Source organism: Pistacia vera, unplaced genomic scaffold (genome assembly GCF_008641045.1).
Source record: "Pistacia vera cultivar Batoury unplaced genomic scaffold, PisVer_v2 Contig551, whole genome shotgun sequence".
Lineage (NCBI taxonomy): Eukaryota > Viridiplantae > Streptophyta > Magnoliopsida > Sapindales > Anacardiaceae > Pistacia > Pistacia vera.
Genome location: NW_022196392.1, coordinates 60,291 through 83,536, shown reverse-complemented (window position 1 = coordinate 83,536; position 23,246 = coordinate 60,291). Strand labels below are relative to the sequence as shown.

Below are 23,246 nucleotides of genomic sequence, written 5' to 3'. Positions count from 1 at the left end.
CTTTATATTGATGAAAGTAAAAGGTAGGCATTTGCAAGCTTTTTTAGCCTTAGAGGAAAGAAAATGACAGCAGAAAACATCTTTGTAGTTTTAAAATTTGACTAGTGTTTACATAATTTCACATATTAGAAAGCTTCAAACATTCTTATTTATCTACAAATAATAACAAGGATCAGCATTCCAAGTCACTTCAGTTGTCGGGTATTCTCTTTCACTAAGGTATACGAACAAGACTAAATGGGAAACAGAAGCAGGAAACTTTTAGAGATCTGTATATCTGAACATCAGGTTTTGAAGCTTCCAAAACAGCTTCTTATACCTTCGGTTCCTTAGCTTCACTGTACAGTTCATCAATCTGGTTCTGCAGACGACAGTGGCATAAGATATTTCAAAGTTAATGAGACATGGTTGAACTTACACTATTTTTAACTAAGAAAATCAATATGCCTCAAGAAAGAGAATAAAGCAAACCTGGTAGTATTTGAGCAATTGAGGCCTCTTGAGTTTAAATGTTGGAGTAACTAGGTCCCTCTCTATGTCAAAAGGAGTTGGTTCCAAGTAAACAGCTTTTAACATCTCAAAACCTCGAAGCTGCAGGTTGTCGATCAGGTCAGATGAGAATGAGGATAATTGATCATGAAACTAGGAAGAAGGAACTTCAGGAAAATAATCCACATACCTTGTGTTTCTGACCAGTGCTATTCAGCTCATCTAAAATGTATTTCCTTGCCTTGAGGTTTTTGCACAGTGATTTATAATCAACTGCCTCAGGAAGGTGGTTTGCCGCCCATTCCTCAAGTGCCTTTTTGTCAGGGACCACCACAGCAACAAGAAATGACTCGAAACTGTTCCCATACACCCATATCTGTGCATTTGTGTAAAGTTATTGATTAACATTTGTTAGGCATATAGCAGTAATTTATTCTATGTTAATTCTAAAGATAGAATGTTCAGCCAAAGGGATGCAGAAACATACTGATGCAATAAGAGGGCATTGCAAGTATATGTTTTCGATGCTCTCCACAGCAACATATTCACCTTGCGACAGCTTGAATATATTCTTTTTTCTGTCAATTATTTTCATTGCTCCATTTGGTTGCCATTCTCCAATGTCACCTGCAAATCTCTTATAATTATGTCCATGTACATGTTTTTCAAGGAAGTAACTATTAAACATTCAGATGAATTTTTTATGTGCCCATATTGGTTTCTCAAGTCTTAGTGAAAAGTTCGAGTTTGAGCATACGCAAGGCGAAGCCCTTTTTACCTGTATGGAACCAGCCATCAACAACAACTTCTTTGGTTATATCTGGCCGCTTGTAGTAACCTGAGAACAAGGTGGTTCCCCTGAGGCAAATTTCTCCCCGTGGCATGCTGGAAAGGGCATCATATCCCATCTCCGGCACTGACTCAAGCCTTGCTTCAATGGTTGTGATAGGGACCCCAACAGTTCCCATCATGGGAAATACATTGGCTAAGGATGTAAAACACCCACCACAACTTTCAGTAAGACCTACATGTTTAAAACATTACATGTAAGGATAAAAGATGAAATAGAGAAACCTTAAACGAGTGATCGATATAATATGATTTTGTTTATCAAATTATGCAAAGTCCAGTGCCTTTGAAGACATGATGGAGAAATCTTCTGTATTTTTCCTAAAGTACAGAGAAGAAGAATCATTCTGCTATACCATATCCTTGTGTTAAAGGAGTGCCACTAGTGACCCTCAGAAACTCCTCGACATGCCTAGGCAATGGCGCGGCACCAGATAACATGACTTGGAGTCTTCCCCCTAATGCTTGCCGAATCTGGCAAAATTAATATTTGTTTAGAATGTAAAAGAGAAGTATTCAAATGAAGCTGATGAAGGGTATATGACTGACCTTACTGAAGACATAATTGTCCAACCTAGGTGCTGCTTTGTCTTGTGGCAGACCCTTCTCTAAATAGCTCAACTTGCTGCAGTAGCTTCTTGTTAGTTTGTACAGTAGAAAAACAAAGAAAAATGACAAGGAGGTTTATCGGACAACATACTAGTTATATGCAAATTCATATACTTTCTTCGACAATAAACCTCCAGATGCAATTTTATTGGATATTCCTTCAAGCACAAGTTTAGGACCAATGTTTAGATGTCAACAGAAAATTGGGTGCTTGAAAGTTGAAATTAATTAAAAAAAAGACAAAATTTACTCATTTCTGTGTATATTATACCAGTGTATATACGATCATAAACTCTTGGAACCCCACAAAATAGAGTTGGTTTCAGCTCCTGAATGTCATCCATCAAATATCGGACATCCTACAAGCATATATGCAGGAAAAGCCATATTAGACACAGCTTTAAACTAGAAATTTAAATAGAAAACTGAAGAAATCATGGCAAGAAATGAAGATTCATCTTACGCCTCGCCAAAATCCTATGGAGCAACCCCTGTAGATGCAATAGTTCTCCATTGTTTGATCATATATATGGGCCAAAGGAAGGAATGAGAAGTATGTATCCTCTTCTGAACGCTGTAGTGGAGAAAATCGTAAATCAATAAGTAGGCAATCTCATCAAATTATGCAAGGTTAAAGAACTGTGCCAAAAAGGCAAAATTCAATGGGAGAAATCATAATCATTTAGCTTAGAAACATAATTTAGTGGTTGGTTTCTCACCCCTTTGTCTGTAATCTCAAATAATTGGTCTATGCTCAGTACTTCTGTCATGATCACCTCATTAGTAAGAACAACACCTTTTGGTTCTCCTGTTGTTCCACTGGTGTACATTATTGTGCATATGTCAGTCTTCTTTTTCAGAGGAAGTTCCCCATCCAAACTTCCCTGTAGAAAGGTGAATAAAGGATAGGATTACAATGTTGCAAGCTAAAACAAATAAGATCAACAATCGAACACCAAGTTACAGCAGGTTAACCAACAATGGGTTGACCGAGTGGTAAAGGCTTAGGGCCAAGGGTTTTGCTCCCCCTGTGGTCTCAAGTTTAAATCACAAGAATAGCTGTTAATATTATTGGTCACGGACTGCAAGGTTTACCCTATTTTGAAAGCCTTATTCGAGGTTGAGGGACTAGTCGATGTATGCGTAAGCTGCCTGGACACCCGCAGTAACCAAAAAAAAAAGTTACAGCAGGTTGAACATCTTACCAATTGTAGAAATTCCTCCCAAGAGAAGCAAGATACGCCAAGTTCTTCAGCTTCTTTCTTCTGTGTGCTGGAAATTTTGGCAAAGCTTACAATAGCTGAAGGAAGAACATCAATAGTTTAATTAGTAACTACTATAAATAACAGAACCTTTCAAGTTTCAAGTTCTTCAAACAGGTAGCATTTTGACCTACTTTTTAAATTTGAAGAACACCTTGGAAGGCAAGATAGAATCTGCACAAAGAATTCCATAATTATGTACATGAAGAGAAACTAAAGAAGCCTCCTGATAACAAATCATGTGCTTACAGCTGGGATTTTGTTCTCTTGAACAAAAGCTATTGAAACTTCAGCATGGTTGATGATGAACTCTACTGCATTAGCACCTGAAATAGAAACAATGTCAGGTTTCTCCATGGCGTAATCCAACTCAACCGTGTATTGCATTTTACAAGCCTAAGATTCATTGATAATGAAAGAAAACACACCAAGGGTGTCATCTAGCGTTACATATGTTATAGCCTGGCTTGTACAAGCCTGCAAAAAAAAAAAAAAAAAAAAAAAAAAAAAGTTGATCAGGCCTTCAATGAATGAAACAGTAAATTACATATTAATGTGGAATAATTCCTGAACACTGCAAAATATTTTCTATATGAAATTTAAGTATACCTCCATTGCTAGATCCATTCCGGCAATTGGACCCATATATTCCACAACGTTGTCCCTAGAAACACAAGATATATTAAATATTTCGTTTTCATATAATATGACTTGTTCATTTCTTAAAAAAGTTGGCACTTACAGGATTGACACCACGCTCTTGATGGAGAAACCAAAACGCATGGCAGTTTCATAAACCTCTTGATAAGTGAGCCATATGTAAGGACCACCCTGAAAATTCAAAATGGTTTTGTCATTTAAGTTTTTTATAAAAAAAAAAAAAGAGTTCATGAGCTCTAATGGCTTCTGTGTGATCTTTACACTACTCGTCTGTATAGAGACTACATGCAAAACAGAACTTCAACTTTAAATTTGTAAACATGAATTCATTCAAGAGAGAAGAAGAGTATTTGTACCTTTTCATCAGTGAGTTTACGACGACCCAGCAATGGGCTATTTGGGATCCTTTTGGCAGTGTCACTGCCAGCAAATACAGAGTTCTAGCCATCAAACTCCATTGAGAAAGACTTAAAAACTTAAATTAAGACAAATATGTATCTACAACGCTTGCCACCAACTGGCCTATTAGCTCAGTTGGTTAGAGCGTCGTGCTAATAACGCGAAGGTCGCAGGTTCGAGACCTGCATGGGCCAAACTGGTTTTGCATTTTTTTACCTATCCTGTTTTCTGATCTTGGTTTTGTTCTGTTCTGTTTTGTTTAAGTTTCTGGGATTAAAAACACGTGAAATCTGCTTCTGCACAAAGTTTTTTCCTATTCTGTTTTCTGATCTTTGTTCTGTTCTGTTCTGTTTTGTTTAAGTTACTGGGATTAAAAACACATGAAATCTGCTTCTGCAGAAAGCATTTTGAGAGTTAACCAGAAAGTTACATTTTTTCAGAAAAAGAAACTTCAGGTTACTAAAAAGATCAAAACTGTAACGTTCATTTCAAGCACAAGAACCATACCTCAAGAACTGCCAAGGAGACTCCAACGCGGCCGGACTCTGTAGCAGACCATCTTTAGCATAAATGCACCTATAAACCGGCCCGGCCGACGGCTTATTACCCGTCGCCTGCCTTGCTTCTTCAACTTTCACAGTATAAGGCCCTGACATTGTCATCTAAAAGCGCAAGAAACGAGCTTCAAGAACTTCACAAAGACAAGAGTTGAAACTTAAAACTAGTTATAGCTAAAGCTCTTTATTAAATTTAACACAAACTGAGAGGAGGAGGGTGGGGGTGGGAGAGTTGGTTGAGCTGCTGCTGCTGCTGCTGCTTCAATAAATTTTAAAGATTAATGTAAGGCCAATGGTTTTGAAGTACTTTTTTTTTATGGGGGTCTTTATTGTGATAGGTTGTTTTGGGAGGTTTTGATGTGAATATATATATATATACATGTGGAGCTTTTGCCTCTCATTAATGGAGGTAGATGACTGGTTGGTGAATATGGTTATGTCCTTTTATTATTTTCTAATGTTTGTGGCTTAATTTCTTCTCATTTTGGTTTTCATTAAACTTCTTTAATGAAACTTCAAGAGGTTAATCAACCAACAAAGACTTTTTGTTCATGGTTAGTTTGTTTATGCAAGAAGAAAATCATATAACCACCCCTGATTGGTCGGGTAGGACGATAAAGATTCTTGGATATATTACTCAAGAAGTCCGGGTTTACTCTGTCGTTAACTTCAAGACTCCGGAGGATTAGTCGAGGTGCATGACCCTTATTTATATATATAAATAACCCTTTATAGAATTATCAGAAAACTCACGACGGGGTGTTTAATACTTTCTAAATAAAGTAGTTGAGTTTAATACTAAATGATCTCATGAGAGAAAAATGAAATAAACCTTTGAAAAAAATACTTAATAATGATAACCATAGAATAGATAGATTTAATAGAAAAGGGGTGTCAAAGTTGGTTGTTTATGAGGCTGCAAAAGTAGCTAAGATATAATGTAGAAGAAAATGGACAGCAATGGAAAGGGCATAAATTCAAAGACAGCTAATAATGTAGGTGGATTGGGCATGACAAAATGGGTATGGCTTGTTACCTTACCTAAAATGAGAGGCTATTTAATGTTGAGACACTCCCTCCCACTCACACTCTATCTTTGGATTGGATTCATGTTCGGTTTAAGCTTGCAATTAGCTTGGTCAAGCGAGACCTATTGTTGGACAAGTGAGACCCATGCGAGCTGACCAATTGTGAGTTGACATGTCATGTTTGTGAGAGAAAGTTAATGAGAAGTGTTTGTAAATGTAGTTGATGTTCATCTCTTGTGAACTTCAATTGTCAAGCTTGATAGATATATGATTGGTTTAAGCTCGACTCGGTTGTAACCAAGTCAAAATTGGGCTCAAGCTCAAATCACTTGGCTCATTAGGGATTTGAGGCATATCATAATTGTTCTTAATTGTTTTCATATTAACAAACTTTGCTTGCTCATCAATTATGTCGTCGTCTTTGGTTCAGGGTTTTCAACCCACTCACTCAATTCCCATAACTCCATAAAAAAAAAAAAAGCCTAATAACAAGATTTGGCTCAATTAGGACTACAGTCTAGTCAAGCCAATCCAAATATTAAGAAACTCGAGCTTAACTTGGTTGGAATAGTTGAAACTCGAGTTTGATCGAGTTTTAATTGTTGAGCTAGAATCACCTGACTCATTAGGGATTTAAGGCTTCAAATTTTTAATTACTTTAATTTACGTATATAATATTAATATAAATTTTGAATTTTATATAATATGTCGAGCTCGAGTCGAGTATTATTAGGCTCAAACTTGACTCGATTCAACACACAAGTTACTCGAGTTCGAGCTCAACTCGTTTGCAAACCTAGGCCGAATTAGATAAAATGCAAGATCACAAGCATTCATTAAGACACATTGACTCGACTCAACACACGAGCTACTCGAGCTAGACTCTTTCGTGGGCCTAGGACCAATTAGATAAAATGCAAGATTCCAAGCACACATTTAAGACACATTTAATAAAAAAAACCAGCTTGATTAATTAAGCATTTAAGCTTTACCATAAAAGAGCATTAACATTACTATTTAGTATTTACTCATAAACATTCATTTGGTCAAATACAAAGACCACCCCCATAATCCCCTAAAACAACTTTTCACACCCAATTCCATGTTTTCCCAAATCATATTATAAGATTGAACAAAGAACACCCTCACCCTCACCCTCACTCTCACTCTCTACATATTCATGACTGAAAACGGTGCCGTTTCACACATTTCTCAAAAACCCTCCCTCCCTCCCTCTGTCGTCAATTTTTTTCATTAAATGCCCCTCCCCACACCCATTTAATGTTCTCTACAAATTGCCAGACCATCGCCATTAAAGCTCCCCTTTCTTTCTTTCTCCTCTTCCCTCTCCTCCCTCTCCATTAATTATCACTCGACCCCATCTCCACCGTCACCTCCTCAAATCTCCGACCCTCCATTTCCCACCTCCTCTTCATCTTCTCCGTCCACGTGTCACCCTTCTTTGACCAGCAACAAGAAACGTTTTTTAATATTATCTTCTGTTAAACCTGTCCGGTGATAATAACGCCTCGGGATCCCCGCACCTCAGCCGGCTAGATGAGAATGCCGTCGCCGATGATCGAGGGAACATCGGGCTCGTCATTGACTTGCTTCGTCTTGATGATCCGGAGAATCTCACGCTCGATTCTGAAAACGGGAAAAACCCTCTCCGTCTAAAGAAGGGTGATTTCATTCCTCTGTAATATCTAAATGAGAATACTCGAGGTTTCGTTAAAGACCCAAACGGTGACGGCCGTTTACTCCAGAAACTTCCTCTCCTGTACCTCCATGGCGACGCTGTTACTGCCTCTGTTACCATCCTTTCCGACGCTATACTCCGCTCGAATCCGAATGAATACGACCGCTTCAACAAAAAATCACGGCCCTTGAATCTCTCCTCAGAGTTACAGTTATCAACACTATTTAACACTGTCCCCTCTTCAACACACGGCGTGATTTCACTACCGTTTACCGTCGTGTTCGTTGCCGCAGTTGTCACCGGAGCTGGAATTTCAGATAAAGACTCGAGCGAAACACTCATGTTATGGAAAAACGACGTGTCGTCTAAACTAGGCCGAATTCTTGCCGCCATAAACGGTACAAACGGAGACTCCGACGAAAAAATGCCAGCTCGACATAACGGACAATTGGCGTGAGACCTCAACCAAATATCAATACAGTCCACGTGAAACGAGTGGGAGCAACCAGGGAGTGTACGGACGTAATCGTTTTCTTCAAACTCTAACAAGCAAACGGCGCAATCTCTGGCCTCCTGCAACGGCTTCACAGCAGCGGTTTTGTTTTTCGTAGTGAAGATTGAGAGCGGGATGGCCTTAATGACGGACTCGTCGAGGCCGTAGGGTATATGGAAGGAGTCGATGGGATGGTTGAAGGGGGAGGGGTAGAAGGGAGGAGAGTCGAGAGGGTCGCCGTTGGAGGACGGAAGGTAGCGGCGGAGGCGGCGTCGACGACGGCGCCAGCGTTTCCAACGTCGGAAAAGACGAAGGAGAGGAGGAAGGATGTGGCGAGAAATGAGACGGGAGTAAGTGACCACTAAAAAAGCAGTGGCTACCACTACAACCATGGCAATCAAAGGCGGACTGAAGTCAACCGGAAGTTTATTATTGCTGTTATTGTTACTAACGGACGGTGGGGATTGAGAGGGGATTGCAGAGTAGGCAGGTGGCAAGCTTCCGGTGACCATGGCGATGAACATGAACGGCCGGTGGTGGAGGAGGAGGAGGAGGAGGATAGTTTTGAATGGAGATTGTTAGGGGGATTTCAGGGGTCTAATGTTAGGGTTGACTGTTATGTCTCGTGGGAGTGGCGGGTGAGTGACACGTCAACGTAACTGAATTTAAGGCACATGTGGGATCAATCAGGTGCGGCAGGGACACACAGTATTAAACATTAAATAAGGGTTGTCTTAAATCCTAGGAGTGACGTGGCTTATACTGATTGGGTAACTGTGAGAAACAGAATTAATTTATTAGTTTATAGAATAGAGGTTAGGTCTGATGTGGTGGCCCAAAGTCGGAGGATCTTCCACAAACAAAACTGAATGGGGTTTTCATGCAAGAACACTGAAGAGTTTTTGTTTGACTTTTGTGGATTTGTTGACTGGGTTTTGCTCAATTTCATCATGTAATCTTCCCTCTTTTGACTGCGGCCTTAGTGTTCAAATTATAATCACATTTTATCACCTATTATTCCTATAATATTTCTCGTAATTAGAATTTACAAGTTGTATTTATCTCACATCGTTAATTTAGTATATTATTATAGTATATATATGAGGTTTTTTTTTTTTAATGATTAAGGTGTTCAGGTTATTTTGTTACACCTCAACTAATTCTCGAGGCTTATTAAACATCTTACAAGCTCAATGTTTCAATAATTTTTTTTTATTATCGTTAAGAGTTATATTTGTCTCACATTATCAATTTAGTATAATGCTTTAGTGTATATTTGTAGGTTTTTTTTTTTTTTTTTTTTTAAATGACCGGAGTGTTTAGGTTACATCTCAACTAATACACGATACTCATTAAACATCTTACAAGTCTAATGTTTCAAGGAAATTTTTTTATGATTGTTAGAAGTTGTATTTGTCTCACATCGTTGATTTAGTAGACTGTTGTGGTGCATATATATGACTGGTTTTTTTTTTTTTTTTTAATAACCAAGGTGTCTGGGCTAACTTACTTACGCCTCAACTAATCTTTGAGGTTCACTAAACATCTTATAAGCCCAATGTTCTAAGATAAGCCATAAATGTGATTGGAACTCCAAGATGGTTTGAATCCAAGAAGTTGATAAAGATAACAAATCTTCTTGACCATCATGCCAGTTCCTTAGGTGTTTTATGTGGTTGGATTCTCTCCACTCTTAAATTAGCTTTTGGAAGTAAATTCTACCCGAACCTATTTACGGTATCAAACTAATTTGTATATGTAATGTCACACTTGATGAGATGAGAACCCATTGAGAAAATAATCGTAGTATAGAAGTCAAATTTGGTGTAGAGCACTAATAAAGCAATGAGAGAAAGTTAAAAAGGAAAGCGCCACTACTCTTGAATCAGTCCAAAAATGAGTTTCCATGAACGGTGTAGATTTGCATTTGATTATGATCTTAGATCACAAAATCTAATAAAGAATTTTGATTCAATAAAATTGTAGGCTCTAAGTCTTGTGTTGTGACATTTGCAATTACAATAATCTTATCTTATGTTGATTTATCATATTTATTATCAATTTCACATTTTACTTCATGAAAATATTAAATATCTTTAGTATTTGTTTGAAAAATGTGTGTTCCCTTCAATGCGTTACAACTATAAAATAACATAAAACTTCGCATAAGATTTATATATTTCTTAGCGGTGATATCACGCTCATAAGACATGACGATCGATAGTGATCATTATTTATATAGTAATTTAACATCAATTATCCATTCGTAGGTAATGGTTAGGGTAAATTATGATAATGTGGACAGGTTTAGACGTGTAATTTAACAGCGATTGATAGCTTCTAATACGTATACTTAAACGTGTAAAATGGGTCGTATCATGTTGGTGCAACCCACTTGTTTAGACCTTTTGGATCTATCATGTTGGGCTAGCTTGACATAAACAATGAAATTATATTCGACCAACTTACATTGATTCTAAAATTGATGACTTATCATGGCAATGATGAATTAAGTAGAGCAACTAGGCCTTGGCCTGGTCAAAGGGTCGGTTCTTGGGTTGATTGATTTGCCCAATCGATCAAACCAGTGACATCAGCATGACATATTGTTATTTGAATTTTGGATTTGGATTATTTAAGTTATGTTGTTTTTTGGATTTAGATGAAATTATTTTGGAAATTTATTAGAATTTTAAAATTCTATTTTGGATTATTTAAGTTATGTTGTTTTTTGGATTTAGATGAAATTATTTTGGAAATTTATTAGAATTTTAAAATTCTATTATGTCATGCTAACGTCACTGGTCTGGTTCTCTAACCCGATGATTCAACACTATTCCATCAGTTCAACCTTGATCAATTCCGTCTAACTAGTATAATTGGATTTAGGATGTACTAGGATTGGATAAGGGTTCGATTCCCGATCGAATAGGCCGGTTCGGTCCTGGTGGTGCAGAGCTTATACCTAAACACAAATAGGCCACAAAAAACATTCACAATTGAAAAATAACATAATTTGGATGATGTTTACCGATTCTACTTTGGATTAAAGGGAAAACAACATTATTTAAGGCTTTCAACTTCAATTAATCATATTATAAAGATAATTCCACCAAGGACGTGAAAAGAAAGCTTGATTTTGACCCATTAAAGTATTTAGAAAATCTTAAATTTCCAAAACAATAATGTTTAGATAACAATTATCAAATAACGTGGGCCAGTCTTCATATTTATGAACGGTAAGGGGTAAATTATATTTTTAATAAANTCGATCGAACCAGTTACATCAGCATGACATATTGTTATTTGAATTTGGGATTTGGATTTGGGATTTCGTTTTATTCTATTTAAGTTATGTTGTTTTTTGGATTTAGATGAAATAATTTTGGAAATTTATTAGAATTTTAAAATTTTATTATGCCATACTAATATCACTGGTCCGGTTCTCTAACTCGATGATTTGGCACTATTCCATCTGTTCAACCTTGATCAATTCCGTCTAACTAATATAATTGGTTTAGGATGTACTAGGATTGGATAAGGGTTCGATTCTCGATCGAATCGGCCGGTTCGATCTTGGTGGTGTAGAGCCTATACCTAAACACAAATAGGCCACAAAAAGCTTTCACAATTGAAAAATAACATAATTTGGATGATGTTTACCGATTCTACTTTGGATTTAAGGGAAATCAACATTATTTAAGGCTTTCAACTTCAATTAATCATATTATAAAAATAATTCCACCAAGGACGTGAAAAGAAAGCTTGATTTTGACCCATTAAAGTATTCAGAAAATCTTTAAATTTCCAAAACAATAATGTTTAGATAACAATTATCAAATAACGTGGGCCAGTCTTCATATTTATGAACGGTAAGGGGTAAATTATATTTTTAATCAACATAAGGGTTTTAGTGATATTGTTCCAAATATCGGGACTCGTTGAGATACACGTGTAGAGATCACTGTTGATTTGTGCAGGTGATTAGCACGTGCCTATTTTTTTTTTTTTTTTTTTTTTAAATTTCACTTCACGCCCTAAAACCCCGAAGCGTAGTTGCATAGAAAGAGGCAAAACGCATCTAGGGTTTTAGGTTCAGGGCAAAGAAAAGGAGAAATCATGTTTCCAGGACTGTTCATGCGCAAGCCAGACAAGGCCGCGGCCTTGAAGCAGCTACGGACCCACGTGGCCATGTTCGGTGCCTGGGTTGCCGTGGTTCGTGTCACTCCCTATATTCTTCACTACTTCTCTGCTGAAAGTGAAGAGCTAAAGCTCGAATTTTAGATCTCACTTGTAGGTAATTTATTTTTTTCGTTGTTATTTTTGGGTCGATTTGGGAAGTGGGTCTTTTTTTTTTTTGGGTTCGTTTTTGTCAAGGATCTGAGTTTTTTATTCGTTTCGTTATGAATGAGAATTAACGGGGTTTTCTTATTTATTTATTTATTGGTTTTTTAAATTATATTGTTTGGATTGCTCGTGGACGTCTTTGTGTTTTGTTGAACCTTTTACTTGCGGTTGGATATGATTTTGAGAGGTCTATTAGTGGATTGGTTTATTTATTTTTATTTAATTTCCATAAGAGGAAGTGTGATGAATGTGGTATTAGAACCCAATAGGCATGCATTGATTCTGTGGAGAAGGTTTGGATATACTGATTCAACATAAAGGTAAAATAGTGGAGAGTGGGAGAATGCTTTGTTAATTTAGTGATAATGTAAGATGGAATGGTAAGGAGAAGTTTTATGGAATGAAAATAGTAGGGAGTGGTGGAGTATTGTAATTTTGTTTATTTTTTTGTGCGTACTGTGTCAAGTATCTTTTATGTATGAAGCAACTGGAAGGAAGTTGTTTATAAAAAAATTTGCAATGTTGAATTTACAGGAAGCTGTAGGGTTTTAATGGAGTATTGCTTTGTAAGGGCCACCTAATAGCCATCTGAGTTTCAGATGCAGATTGAACCTAATAACTAGGAGCATTGGTATGGGAAGAAAAAATCTTAGTGACCATGACTATATTTATTTTGTTTCATAGAAGCAAATGCATTGACTGGAGTGATATTTGTTAATGCTTTCCTTCAGGGTAAACTGGTGTGATTATCTTTGCACCTGAGTTTGCCAAAATTAAAACAATTGGGAGATTTTCGCACAAAAAATCTTAGTAATTACTTTTTTTTTTCCAATAATGTTTGTGATTTTTGGAGATATGATCATTGTCTTGTCTTAAGGAATGTGGGTGGCTAGTGCAAAGTGATGCAGATGCATCTAGAAAGTTCCTGTTTCTCTTCCCCAATTTTCATTTGATTAGAGTGGTGGAAGTAGCTGCAGGTTGCCATTGTGCTAAGTTTATATAGCAAATCTAGGACTTCTCTTTATCTCCTGTCTGCATGGATGTGCACTCTTTTGGCATAGATATTAAGAGATCTAAATTCCTTTGAATGATAACATCTTTTGTTTGGTTTGTTCCAAATTTTTACTATTTGTAAAGGCGGGCTTTGTGGTCATAGTTCTTGTGGGGAACTTTACTTGGATAAATATGTATGCTATATTATCTGTAATGTTTGCAACTATCATGTTCTCCTTCTGGCTTGGTACTAGTTAAAACTTTTGAAGCTATAATACTACATTGTCTATACTTCAGTCTGATGTCTGCCTGGCATTGATGCCGTGTTATTTCTCAGCGTGCTGCTGTATCTCTTACACTTCATTGTACATGCCTTCTAGTCATCTTGATGTTTTATATGTACTTTGTGTATTTGGTGTGTTTTTATTGAATTGGGAAAACATAAAAAGTAAAGGCTGGCATCTATTTCAGTGGGGCTTTGAGAAATGATCTATTATCTGAGCCCAATCTTCAAGGTTTTCTGGCCCTTTTGCTAGTGGCACTTTTTGATGTAAAATGTCATTTTCTGTTGTATGCTTGTTATCTGCATCGAATGATCAAGAAACAAATTGCATGAATTATATGATTGCCCTCAGGGGATGCTGCCTAGATCAGCAGTTGTCTGTGAATGTGAAAGTCGCCCTAACAGTGAAATAATTGGTTGTACTGCATTTGCATTTTAGCTTCTCTTATTCTTTCATTATGGTGAGGCCATTTATTATAGCGATCTCTGAGGTGTTGATATCCAGAGTAATTGCATTTTTTATTGGTTTAGTGGGTATGGGAGTGAGGCATTCATTCATGAAGTATATGGTTTTGCTGACTTATTATTTTTCCAAATTCTTTTTCTATCAAGGATTTCTATCTTTCATGTCTATAGTATTACATCAGGTTGTTATTGTTGCTGATATATCTCTTTCTGTCTCTTTGTTTGGTGGTGCAGTTGGTGTAAGAGAGAGGAATGCACAGGAATGGGAAAAGTTTGAGGTCTGCTTGTCCTTGCATTAGGTTAAATGTGCCCTTGCTTTGCTTTGTGGCAATGTCCCTGTAGCTTTTTATAATTTGGAGGCTTGGCTACTTTCACAGTATGTAATGACTTGTCTAGTATTATATCTCATTGAATATACTTTCTGTTACTGGGTAGTAATATCGGTAAATTAATTTCATCCTAGGAATAATATTTTCTATCATGTTTTTCACATGTTGGCGGCTATGCTTGAATCCCCAAACAAATCAATCACCTTCTTCATCCATTTAGAGGGTGATGGCTAGGTGTATAATTTGCCTCAATTGCTAACTTTATTTGATTTCTGTTTCTCGTCCGTGAATATCTTTGACAAACGAGTGGTTCAGCCTGAATTTCTCCGTTTAATTTAGTCGTTACTTGATGAAATTTCCGATTTCTGATGTTCTTATGTTTGACTGTTGTGTGAAGGAAGTAGTTGCACAAGTTCATTGAAAACACAGTTTTAGAATTAGGGTGAACTGCATATAACTAGTTTATAGATGTGTAGAAAATAAACAAACAATTAGGTGAGCATTGAATAGATGATAAGAGTTTTCAGTTGTCTGCTTAGAAAACACGTCACATGCATACAGCTGATTCATAACCTTATTTGTTATTTGACTTTTGATAGTGAAATCTATCAAAACCCCTGCAACCAATCAATTGTATTACAAGCCAGGACCTCCCAATCCTTTAATAGCAAGAAATTCTGGGTTGGTGTTTCAAGTTGCAACGGCAATGCCCAGCTGATAAAGAAAACTCAATTCTTGATTCTTGGTTGGTGTGCTGTCGCTTTTACTTTGCATTTATTTGCATTCATTTTGATTAAAGTCTTTGTTTTTTCATTTGGGATTTTTGCAAAGAACAAATTCTTCTTAGTCTTTGTTTGGAAGATAGGAAATTTTTTTAGTACAGGAGAATTGGTGACAGGAACATGACAACATGTGTGGATAATGGGTGCTACCCCACCCACCAATGTGAGTTCTTGCCGACACACTTAACCATGTGAATTCACCATTAAAATAAGAGTAAATAATGGCTTTTTCCCATCCAAATAATGGTTTAATGATACTTTCTCACTCACGGACTTTTTAAATATTATTTTATTATCTAAATTTATATTCTGTTTCCGATTCTGGCATCGTTATGACTTCACATTATCACCATTCTCTTTTTTTATTATTACTCATCAAAACTGTTAAAATCTTATTCTCGTCGACTCTGTCAATCGTCGATAATCAAACAATTAGGGTTTGTGCAGACACTCTTTTGAAGTTAAATTTCGATCAATTCCAACCATTAAAATCTAACTTTCCACTAATAAAAGACTCATCGGCTTCTCCTTTTTAAAAACTCCAACAGTTTGAGTAGGAAAGTTTGTGAGTGAGAAAGTATCATTAAGCTATTATTTGAGTGAGAAAAGGTCGTTAACTCTTAAAATAATTCACTCCTCTTTGTGCCTTTTAAACCATTTGTGTTGTCATCAAAGTGAACGAATCATATCGTATCGAATTTAAGATATTTTCTTAGTTGTATGGGATAAATTTTCTTGTATCTCACAACTATGGAACTTTGTCTTTTAACATTTTCAGATTTTGACTGGTTTTACGAGACTGAATGCTTTTGATTGGTTGAAGGTTGTAACTAAAAAGAGGAATTTGATATAATAAAATCCAAAAACAAAGATTCACCACTAAATTGAGATATGTAACTTTCCCACTAATAAGGGATTGTTTAAAGAAATGACAAGTGGCAAGTCCACAACCCTCTTTTAAAAGCTAAAAGCATTGGTTCACCTTGTTCTTCTCCTTATTTGCATATTAATTTGACTAAGATATTTACTATTTTTTATTTTTTTATTTTATTTTTTATAATTTTATTCTGTAAAAAAAAAAAAATGCTTCTAGCTTTCTTAGAAAAAAGCACTTTTTTGGTCCCACTCCCATATGTCCCTAATTTCTTACCAACCATTTAAGACATATAGAATAATAAAGGGGTGGTGTGGTTAAATTTTCTATTTAATTTTCAATGACCTAATTATATACTTGCTTGTTGTTTAGAAGAAATCTATTGCTTTGATAATACGACATTACCCCATTTAACAATTTGGTGAACCCTTAATCCTAAGGTTAATGATCTAATTTTGATTAACGAGATCTATCAACTTGTAATAAACATTAATTAGTTAATGGGGTTAGTAGATTTATTTTATTAAAACCACTAGTTTTGTGGTCGGACGGCAAGACTTTAACCATCTGGGTGAGTTATCCAGTGGTCTTATATTCGAGTCTAACAAAGTGGTTATTTATCATATTTGTGACTTATCTGGTCTATTGGGTTTGTAAGATGTTCAATGGACTTCGAGAATTAGTCGAGGTGTATGCAAGCTGGTCCGGACACCCCGATTAATACCATTTTTACATGTCAATCAAAGTTACTTTATAATAAACATGTTGGCCTGACGATCAATGAGGTTTGCTAACTTTTTGAGTTTTTGGATTCAAACCTTGGGGTTACTTATTACAATAATACCGTGGCTTACCAGGTTTTGTGTTTGATGAATCCTGATGATTAGTCGATGCGTGCGTAAGCTAGCCTGAACACTCCGGTTCCCAAAAAAGAAAGTTACTTTATAATAAAGTTACAAATCCCACCTACAACAATCATATGCAATGAGACCCGAAAACAGAGATTACAAAACACAAGTGTCAATTTCACCATAATTGAAGAAAAACCTTGATTATTAAGTATTAATTATAGTATATATTAATTCTTCTTCTTCTTATTATTATCAATTATTCAATGATCAAAGGTATTTTGCATTTCACGAGTTCAAACTCTTGACCTGTAAACTTGCCGGTTTTCTATCATTCTTTCTTTCTCTTTCTCTTTCTTTCTGGCCTTTGCCATACTTGCGCGGAGAATGTTTGCAACCAAATCTAGATGACATATTTTGTGGAGTGGTGGTGGCGGAGGCGGGTATGGCTGAAAGTTGAAGGAGGAAGATGAGCTTGAAGGTGAAGAACAGAGCAAGAAATAATAATAATAATACTAGTAGTAGTATAAGTATAGGTTCCATGCAAAGATGGCGACGGATGTAGTACCTGGCTCTGTTGGAACCAGTGCCAGTTTCTCTTTGAGATTAGGCCAGGCCATCTTCTCCTCTGCTTCTCTTCTCTTCATGTCTTTAGGTGTTGAGTTCTATAGCTACACTGCTTTCTGGTATTTCTTCTTTCTTCTTTCTTCTCTCTTTTCTATTCTTTTCTTCCTTTCAATTATGGATTCCATCTTGGTTGCTAACTTCTTGGACAAATAGAATATGAATTTTGGTCTGATTTTTAAATGATTGATTGATTGATTGAAAGGAAAATTGCATACTTTTTTTTTGTTGTTAAGACTTCCAAGTCTTTCTTTTGAATAGAATCTGTCAAAATTTTCACTACATCAGATTGATTATATTTTGTTTTTCAGAGTGATTTGACTGTAGGGCTCCCATTTGATTCTGAAATTTAAGCAATTTTTTTTTTTTCCTTTTCATATGAATTTAGTTAGTCATCAGCTCCAACTACTGTGGCCAGTTTTGTTCCATATCATATCAAAACCAGAACCCTTGATGAGCTCCGCATCATATGACTGAATCACTTTGATGATCAAGAATTTGTTCATCCAGGCCTAAAGAAAGTTTGAGTGCGGTGTGTGCCAGCTCAAAAGCCTAAAATTTAGTGGTGCCTTGGCTGCTATCATGGATAGTCATTAAAGTAATAGATTTAGTCTGTATGATTAAGTCCTAATTCATTATTTTTGTTCTTATTGATACCCACATGGTTGTCTTGGCAGTTTCATAAATGTGAGTTGGCCTTTTTGATAGTTCTTCCACTGATTTGACTTTCTCAATATCAGTTGCTCGCTCACCAACAAAATCATTTCATATCTCCATTAATCTACAATTTTCTTCACATTCTAATACTCATTGTACTGTTTAAATTTCAGCTATTTGGTAACAATAATGGGTTTGGTCATTCCCTGGAGTGTTACTTTGGCAATTGTGGATGGATACTCTGTTCTGGTTAAATGCCCCATTCGACAACCCGGAATTCTGCTGATAATTGTTTTAGGAGATTGGGTATGTTATGTACAGTTTGATTCACTTACAAAACAGATGGATAAATCTAATGGAAAACAGATTTGATAAATTCATGATATATTTCATGACAGGTTTTATCAATTCTTACACTAGCTGCAGCATGCTCAACTGCTAGTGTTGTAGATCTCCTACTCCACGCTGATGGAGCTTATTGCCCTACAAAGTTTTGCAGTAGATATCAAATATCTGCTGCAATGGCCTTCTTGACCTGGTTTCTTTCTTCGGCTTCGTCTCTTTTCAACCTTTGGTTACTCCCATCTTTGTGGTGGTGATTGTCTATCTCAGAAGTTTCAGAATTTTGTGGTTCTGTTTGTATAGTAGTAGCCTTCAATGTTTCATAATCATCAATGATACAGTTGCAAATTGTACACAAGCAGTAGTTCTAGGCAAGCTTAAATTGTTTCACTCCTATAACAATAAACATAGATGCAGTTCAAGTACCAATGCAAGAATTCTATTAATATTGTTTCAGAGACTTTTTCTGAGATTTGAAAATTTTCAGCTCTTTCATATATATATATATATATATATATTTTTTTTTTTTTGTTAATCAGGGGTGTTTGGACCAGCTTGCACATATCTCAACTAATCTCCTGAGACTCTAAAGTTTACAGTTGAGTAAATCCTCTCAGTGGTCACCGTTATTAGCAACATAGGTAGATCAAACTCATGACTTATTGAGTAATACACCCAAGAGTCTTTGTTGATCGTTAAGCCACCCAGTGGTGGTTTAACCCTAATAATTGGAAAAGAAGGTGAAGAATCAATCTCTTGTGCTCTTACTCCCCAAAACAGACATGGAAATTCACTCAAAATGCTGATCAAATTCAAAGGAAACAGCAAATGAAAGTCACTTCCAGTGAATGCCATTTTATTCACAAAGGGAGACTGTATTCTTCAACATCCAATTTAACATACAGAAATCATACTAATATATGGAATGTTACATCGAAGAAAATGGAGAACAAGATGGGCATCTGAGTATGGGAAAAAAAAAAATCACCTTCTGCTTCTTCACAGCTCCACATTTCCATTTTTGATTCTGTCATTGCCCAAGGTACCGAAACATTTGAATTCTTCCCTTGCAGTGCAAGAGAAACCACTCATAGCCATTTTTTCAGCAGCAAGTTATAGTCACCTGTGAGCAACATCTAATGAAATATCTGTACACATAATATACAAAGTAAAAATGGCTTTTAAGTNCTTGTGCTCTTACTCCCCAAAACAGATATGGAAATTCACTCAAAATGCTGATCAAATTCAAAGGAAACAGCAAATGAAAGTCACTTCCAGTGAATGCCATTTTATTCACAAAGGGAGACTGTATTCTTCAACATCCAATTTAACATACAGAAATCATACTAATATATGGAATGTTACGTCGAAGAAAATGGTGAACAAGACGGGCATCTGAGAAAAAAAAAAATCACCTTCTGCTTCTTCACAGCTCCACATTTCCATTTTTGATTCTGTCATTGACTAAGGTGCCGAAACATTTGAATTCTTCCCTTGCAGTGCATGAGGAACCACTCATAGCCATTTTTTCTGCAGCAAGTTATAGTCATCTGTGAGCAACATCTAATGAAATATCTGTACACATAATATACAAAGTAAAAATGGCTTTCAAATTAAAGTTTTCTTTTGAAAGCTTTAGTTGTGGATTCATGAAGCCCTCTTTGCCAGTCCTATTCTACTGCCTCATGGACTCAACGGTATACTCAACCGTTTGATTATATTCAAAAAATTTCGTTTCTCTTTGACATGATTGAGAAAGTGAGGAAGCAATACTTGCTCTTTTGTTGTTTTACTGACCCTAATAGTGATTATTTTTGTGGCAGCAATATTTGAACAACAGACTACAAGGCTTGGCATCACTTAAGGAAAGTGGTTTGAATCCATATCCTCATCAAGTCCTCCGTTTCAATGTCCATAACTGAATTCATTGGCAAATATGGAACATGTTGAAACCACTGAGATATCTTTAGCTGGTACTTATTAATTAAATTACAGGGTTGGTTTAAGTTTTGTGTTTATATCTCTTATTCACCTTTACAATCATATTACTAAGGGAGAATCATGGAAAAGAGGACATCGTCTTCAAAGCTCTACTTCTATGATCTTCACGGCAATGGAGCAAATATTTGAGTAATGGCAGATGCAAGGCATTCTAACATGGATGAAGATGAGTTCTAAAGGTACAACTCTAGCATGAAGAGGTATCTCTGGATTTCCTGGTTTTATCTCTTCTCTGCTTCTTCAATGTTCATCCAATGTGTACCAAAAAAAATCAGCTCACTCTGGCAGAGATGAAGAAGACCATGATAAGGATGAGAGAAGAAAGCAACTAATTATAGATGGACCCCCGCCACAACCACTCAATAAGATTGATCATTCAAGTTGATTATCAAATAATTTTTCACAGTTATTTCTTCTTTACCTGTATAATCTGCAGTTTGCCATAAAGATTAGAGCTCTAACCTCAAGTTTGCCCATTATGGCTCATGTTAAATGCATTTTTGTTATGATCCCAAACGTATTAGATCATTCTATAAAATAAAATTTTATTACTTTTTGATAGGCAACTCAAATCAAACTGCTAAAGGCATTATTGAGTGCCATACATCACCTTATCAAGATTCACTTCACCTTCAACAAGGAATTTGCATCAATCAGATAAGAAGTCTGCAACGCAAACGTCAACCTGAAGCATCCATAGATAATGTTCAGGAATTGGTAAAATTATTTTAATTGCTTCATTAGAAAATATTAAGTGTGCTACTGTAAAGAAAAAAACGCACCATATAGTTCACACCATTCAACTCAAAATAACTGGTGACTGGCTGCTGTTATGACTCGGCGTCGGCAAACACTCATACAACAATTAAAAATCTAAACCTCTTCCTGCCTCTTTTGAGATTCTAACATCTCCTTTCTCAGCATATTTGCCACTTCCACATTTCCTTGTTCCATATATCCATCAACAAAAGCATTGTAAATCTCTAAACAGGGCTCAAACCCTTTTCCCACCATCTCTGCCTGAACCTTCAATGCTTCTTCCAGCTTCTGCTCCTCACACAATCCCTTTATCAAGAACATGTAGCTTTTCTTTGTAGGAGATAGACCAAACTTTTCAACTCCAACCCTCAGTATCTTCATTGCTTCAAAAACTCTTCTCTTATCATAAAGCCCTCTAATCAAAACCTCTACCGTGGAACCCTCTGGCCTAAAATCTTTCCTACACATATCTTTATACACTAAAACGGCCGAATCAACATCCCCAACTCTACAATATCCGTTAACAAGATGCTCAAAAGTAACACAACTACTCTCAACCCCACTCAACTCCATCTCCCTAAAAAACTCCTCAGCCCTCCCAATCTGTCCAATCTTGCAAAACCCCCCAATAATTGTATTATACACCACTACATCATGCTCCACACCCTTATCTCTCATTTCTTCCCATAACTTCTCCGCCTCTCTCATCCTTTCTTCCTCACACAACACAACCATCAAAACACCATAACTATAACAATCAGCTTCACATCCCATTCCCTCCATTTCAAACCATATATTCTCCACTCTCTCCAACAACCCTTCTCTATAAAAACACACCATCAAAGCATTGAATGTATGCACATTAGGCCTAACCCTGACAACCCTTTTCACATCTTTACCATTTCTTTCACTCTCTTCACAATCTAACCTGAAAACCTCCCTATAAATCTCATACCCAAAGTTCACTCCTTTACACCTCGAACCCTCCCATATCAAAGCATTAAATGTACTAACTTTCAAACCAAGCCCACGAGACATCAACATTCTCACGATATCAACACAAGTTTCAACCTTTTTCACTTCTAAACAACACTTAATCAACAAATCAAACACAAAAGGAGCTGAACCACACTCTCTATAGGTTTTAACAAGAATTTCAAAAAGTTTCATTACCGGGTTCGGTTCTGGAAATCTAATGGCGACCCGGATAACATTTTGGGCATGGGAAGTGAGGCGGCCCCGAGAGAGGATGTGAATGACAGTAGCATAAGAGTTGAGGTCATGTTTACAGAGAGATTTGCGTTGTGTGAAGGAGAAGAAGCGGAGGACAAGATGGGGATTGTTCTTGAGGTCGAGGGCAATTTGGGAAAACTGGGATGGTGTGAAACCGGAGGGGCAGAGTGAGTGGAGGTGAGTCCAACGTGACTTGGAGCGGTGGTGAGTGAGGAGTGAAACGACGGTGGAGATTATGTGGTGGGATTGATCAGACGGTGGAGGAGATGAGGTAGAAAATTGGGACAAAAACAGGGTGTTTGGGATTGTAAAGCGTGCGTGTTTAAGGATTCGAACTGCCATTCTTACAAGCTTCTGCCTCTGCAACTAAAAATAAAACGACATAGTATAGTCTCAGTTCAGTTCTTTTTTTTTTTCTTCAAATATTATATATCTAATGAAATAATTAATGGGTGACCCTATTCAACAATTTTCATTTTTCTTAGATGAAATGCGTTCCAAATTTATCATTAGTATTATTATTTTATGAAATTAAACTTGGGATCACCCTAGACAGTGTTCAATTTAATTAATTAAGGATTATCAATTCTAAAAACAAATTAGTGTGCATGGAATTGAACATTTTTCTAACCACGACTTGATGGCTTGATGATAAAAGAATAAA

The 23,246-nt window shown here is 36.4% G+C and overlaps 4 protein-coding genes, 1 non-coding gene and 1 pseudogene across 7 annotated transcripts; 3 read left to right on the top strand and 3 right to left on the bottom strand.

Moving 5' to 3' along the window:
* Window positions 1–64: 64 nt before the first annotated feature.
* On the bottom strand, window positions 65–5,066 carry LOC116108030 (annotated as a pseudogene).
* On the top strand, window positions 4,389–4,462 carry TRNAI-AAU. The gene has a single exon. It is a non-coding gene; the product is annotated as a tRNA-Ile (tRNA).
* Window positions 5,067–6,799: 1,733 nt separating the features above from the next.
* LOC116108040 (RING-H2 finger protein ATL65) lies at window positions 6,800–8,698 on the bottom strand. The gene has a single exon (XM_031394323.1). It carries the CDS (start codon window positions 8,567–8,569, stop codon window positions 7,346–7,348), a length of 1,224 nt encoding a protein of 407 aa, XP_031250183.1. The 5' UTR covers window positions 8,570–8,698; the 3' UTR covers window positions 6,800–7,345.
* Window positions 8,699–12,088: 3,390 nt separating this feature from the next.
* On the top strand, window positions 12,089–14,625 carry LOC116108041 (mitochondrial import receptor subunit TOM6 homolog). Of its 2 annotated transcripts, none has more exons than XM_031394326.1 (2): window positions 12,089–12,338; window positions 14,368–14,625. In XM_031394326.1, exon 1 carries the CDS (start codon window positions 12,165–12,167, stop codon window positions 12,327–12,329), a length of 165 nt encoding a protein of 54 aa, XP_031250186.1. In that variant the 5' UTR covers window positions 12,089–12,164; the 3' UTR covers window positions 12,330–12,338; window positions 14,368–14,625. The 2 variants fall into 2 exon arrangements, with proteins under 2 accessions (XP_031250186.1, XP_031250184.1); XM_031394324.1 differs by having other exon boundaries at window positions 12,089–12,342.
* Window positions 14,626–17,258: 2,633 nt separating this feature from the next.
* On the top strand, window positions 17,259–19,045 carry LOC116108037 (CASP-like protein 5C1). The gene is made up of 3 exons (XM_031394321.1): window positions 17,259–17,652; window positions 18,421–18,553; window positions 18,646–19,045. Exons 1-3 carry the CDS (start codon window positions 17,516–17,518, stop codon window positions 18,844–18,846), a joined length of 471 nt encoding a protein of 156 aa, XP_031250181.1. The 5' UTR covers window positions 17,259–17,515; the 3' UTR covers window positions 18,847–19,045.
* Window positions 19,046–19,795: 750 nt separating this feature from the next.
* On the bottom strand, window positions 19,796–22,990 carry LOC116108036 (pentatricopeptide repeat-containing protein At2g15980). 2 transcript variants are annotated; one of them, XM_031394320.1, is made up of 3 exons: window positions 21,373–22,990; window positions 21,221–21,275; window positions 19,796–20,119 (listed from the first exon to the last, which is right to left on the bottom strand). In XM_031394320.1, exon 1 carries the CDS (start codon window positions 22,922–22,924, stop codon window positions 21,464–21,466), a length of 1,461 nt encoding a protein of 486 aa, XP_031250180.1. In that variant the 5' UTR covers window positions 22,925–22,990; the 3' UTR covers window positions 19,796–20,119; window positions 21,221–21,275; window positions 21,373–21,463. The 2 variants fall into 2 exon arrangements, with proteins under 2 accessions (XP_031250180.1, XP_031250179.1); XM_031394319.1 differs by lacking the exon at window positions 19,796–20,119 and having other exon boundaries at window positions 21,201–21,275.
* Window positions 22,991–23,246: the final 256 nt, after the last annotated feature.

Bases quoted from the DNA above. Each gene is read 5' to 3' on its own strand.
- LOC116108040 (XM_031394323.1), bottom strand. From the start codon at position 8,569: ATGTTCATCGCCATGGTCACCGGAAGCTTGCCACCTGCCTACTCTGCA.
- LOC116108041 (XM_031394326.1), top strand. From the start codon at position 12,165: ATGTTTCCAGGACTGTTCATGCGCAAGCCAGACAAGGCCGCGGCCTTG.
- LOC116108037 (XM_031394321.1), top strand. From the start codon at position 17,516: ATGGCGACGGATGTAGTACCTGGCTCTGTTGGAACCAGTGCCAGTTTC. The intron at 17,653-18,420 runs GTATTTCTTCTT...TTTAAATTTCAG, and splicing joins TATAGCTACACTGCTTTCTG to CTATTTGGTAACAATAATGG. The intron at 18,554-18,645 runs GTATGTTATGTA...ATTTCATGACAG, and splicing joins TAATTGTTTTAGGAGATTGG to GTTTTATCAATTCTTACACT.
- LOC116108036 (XM_031394320.1), bottom strand. From the start codon at position 22,924: ATGGCAGTTCGAATCCTTAAACACGCACGCTTTACAATCCCAAACACC.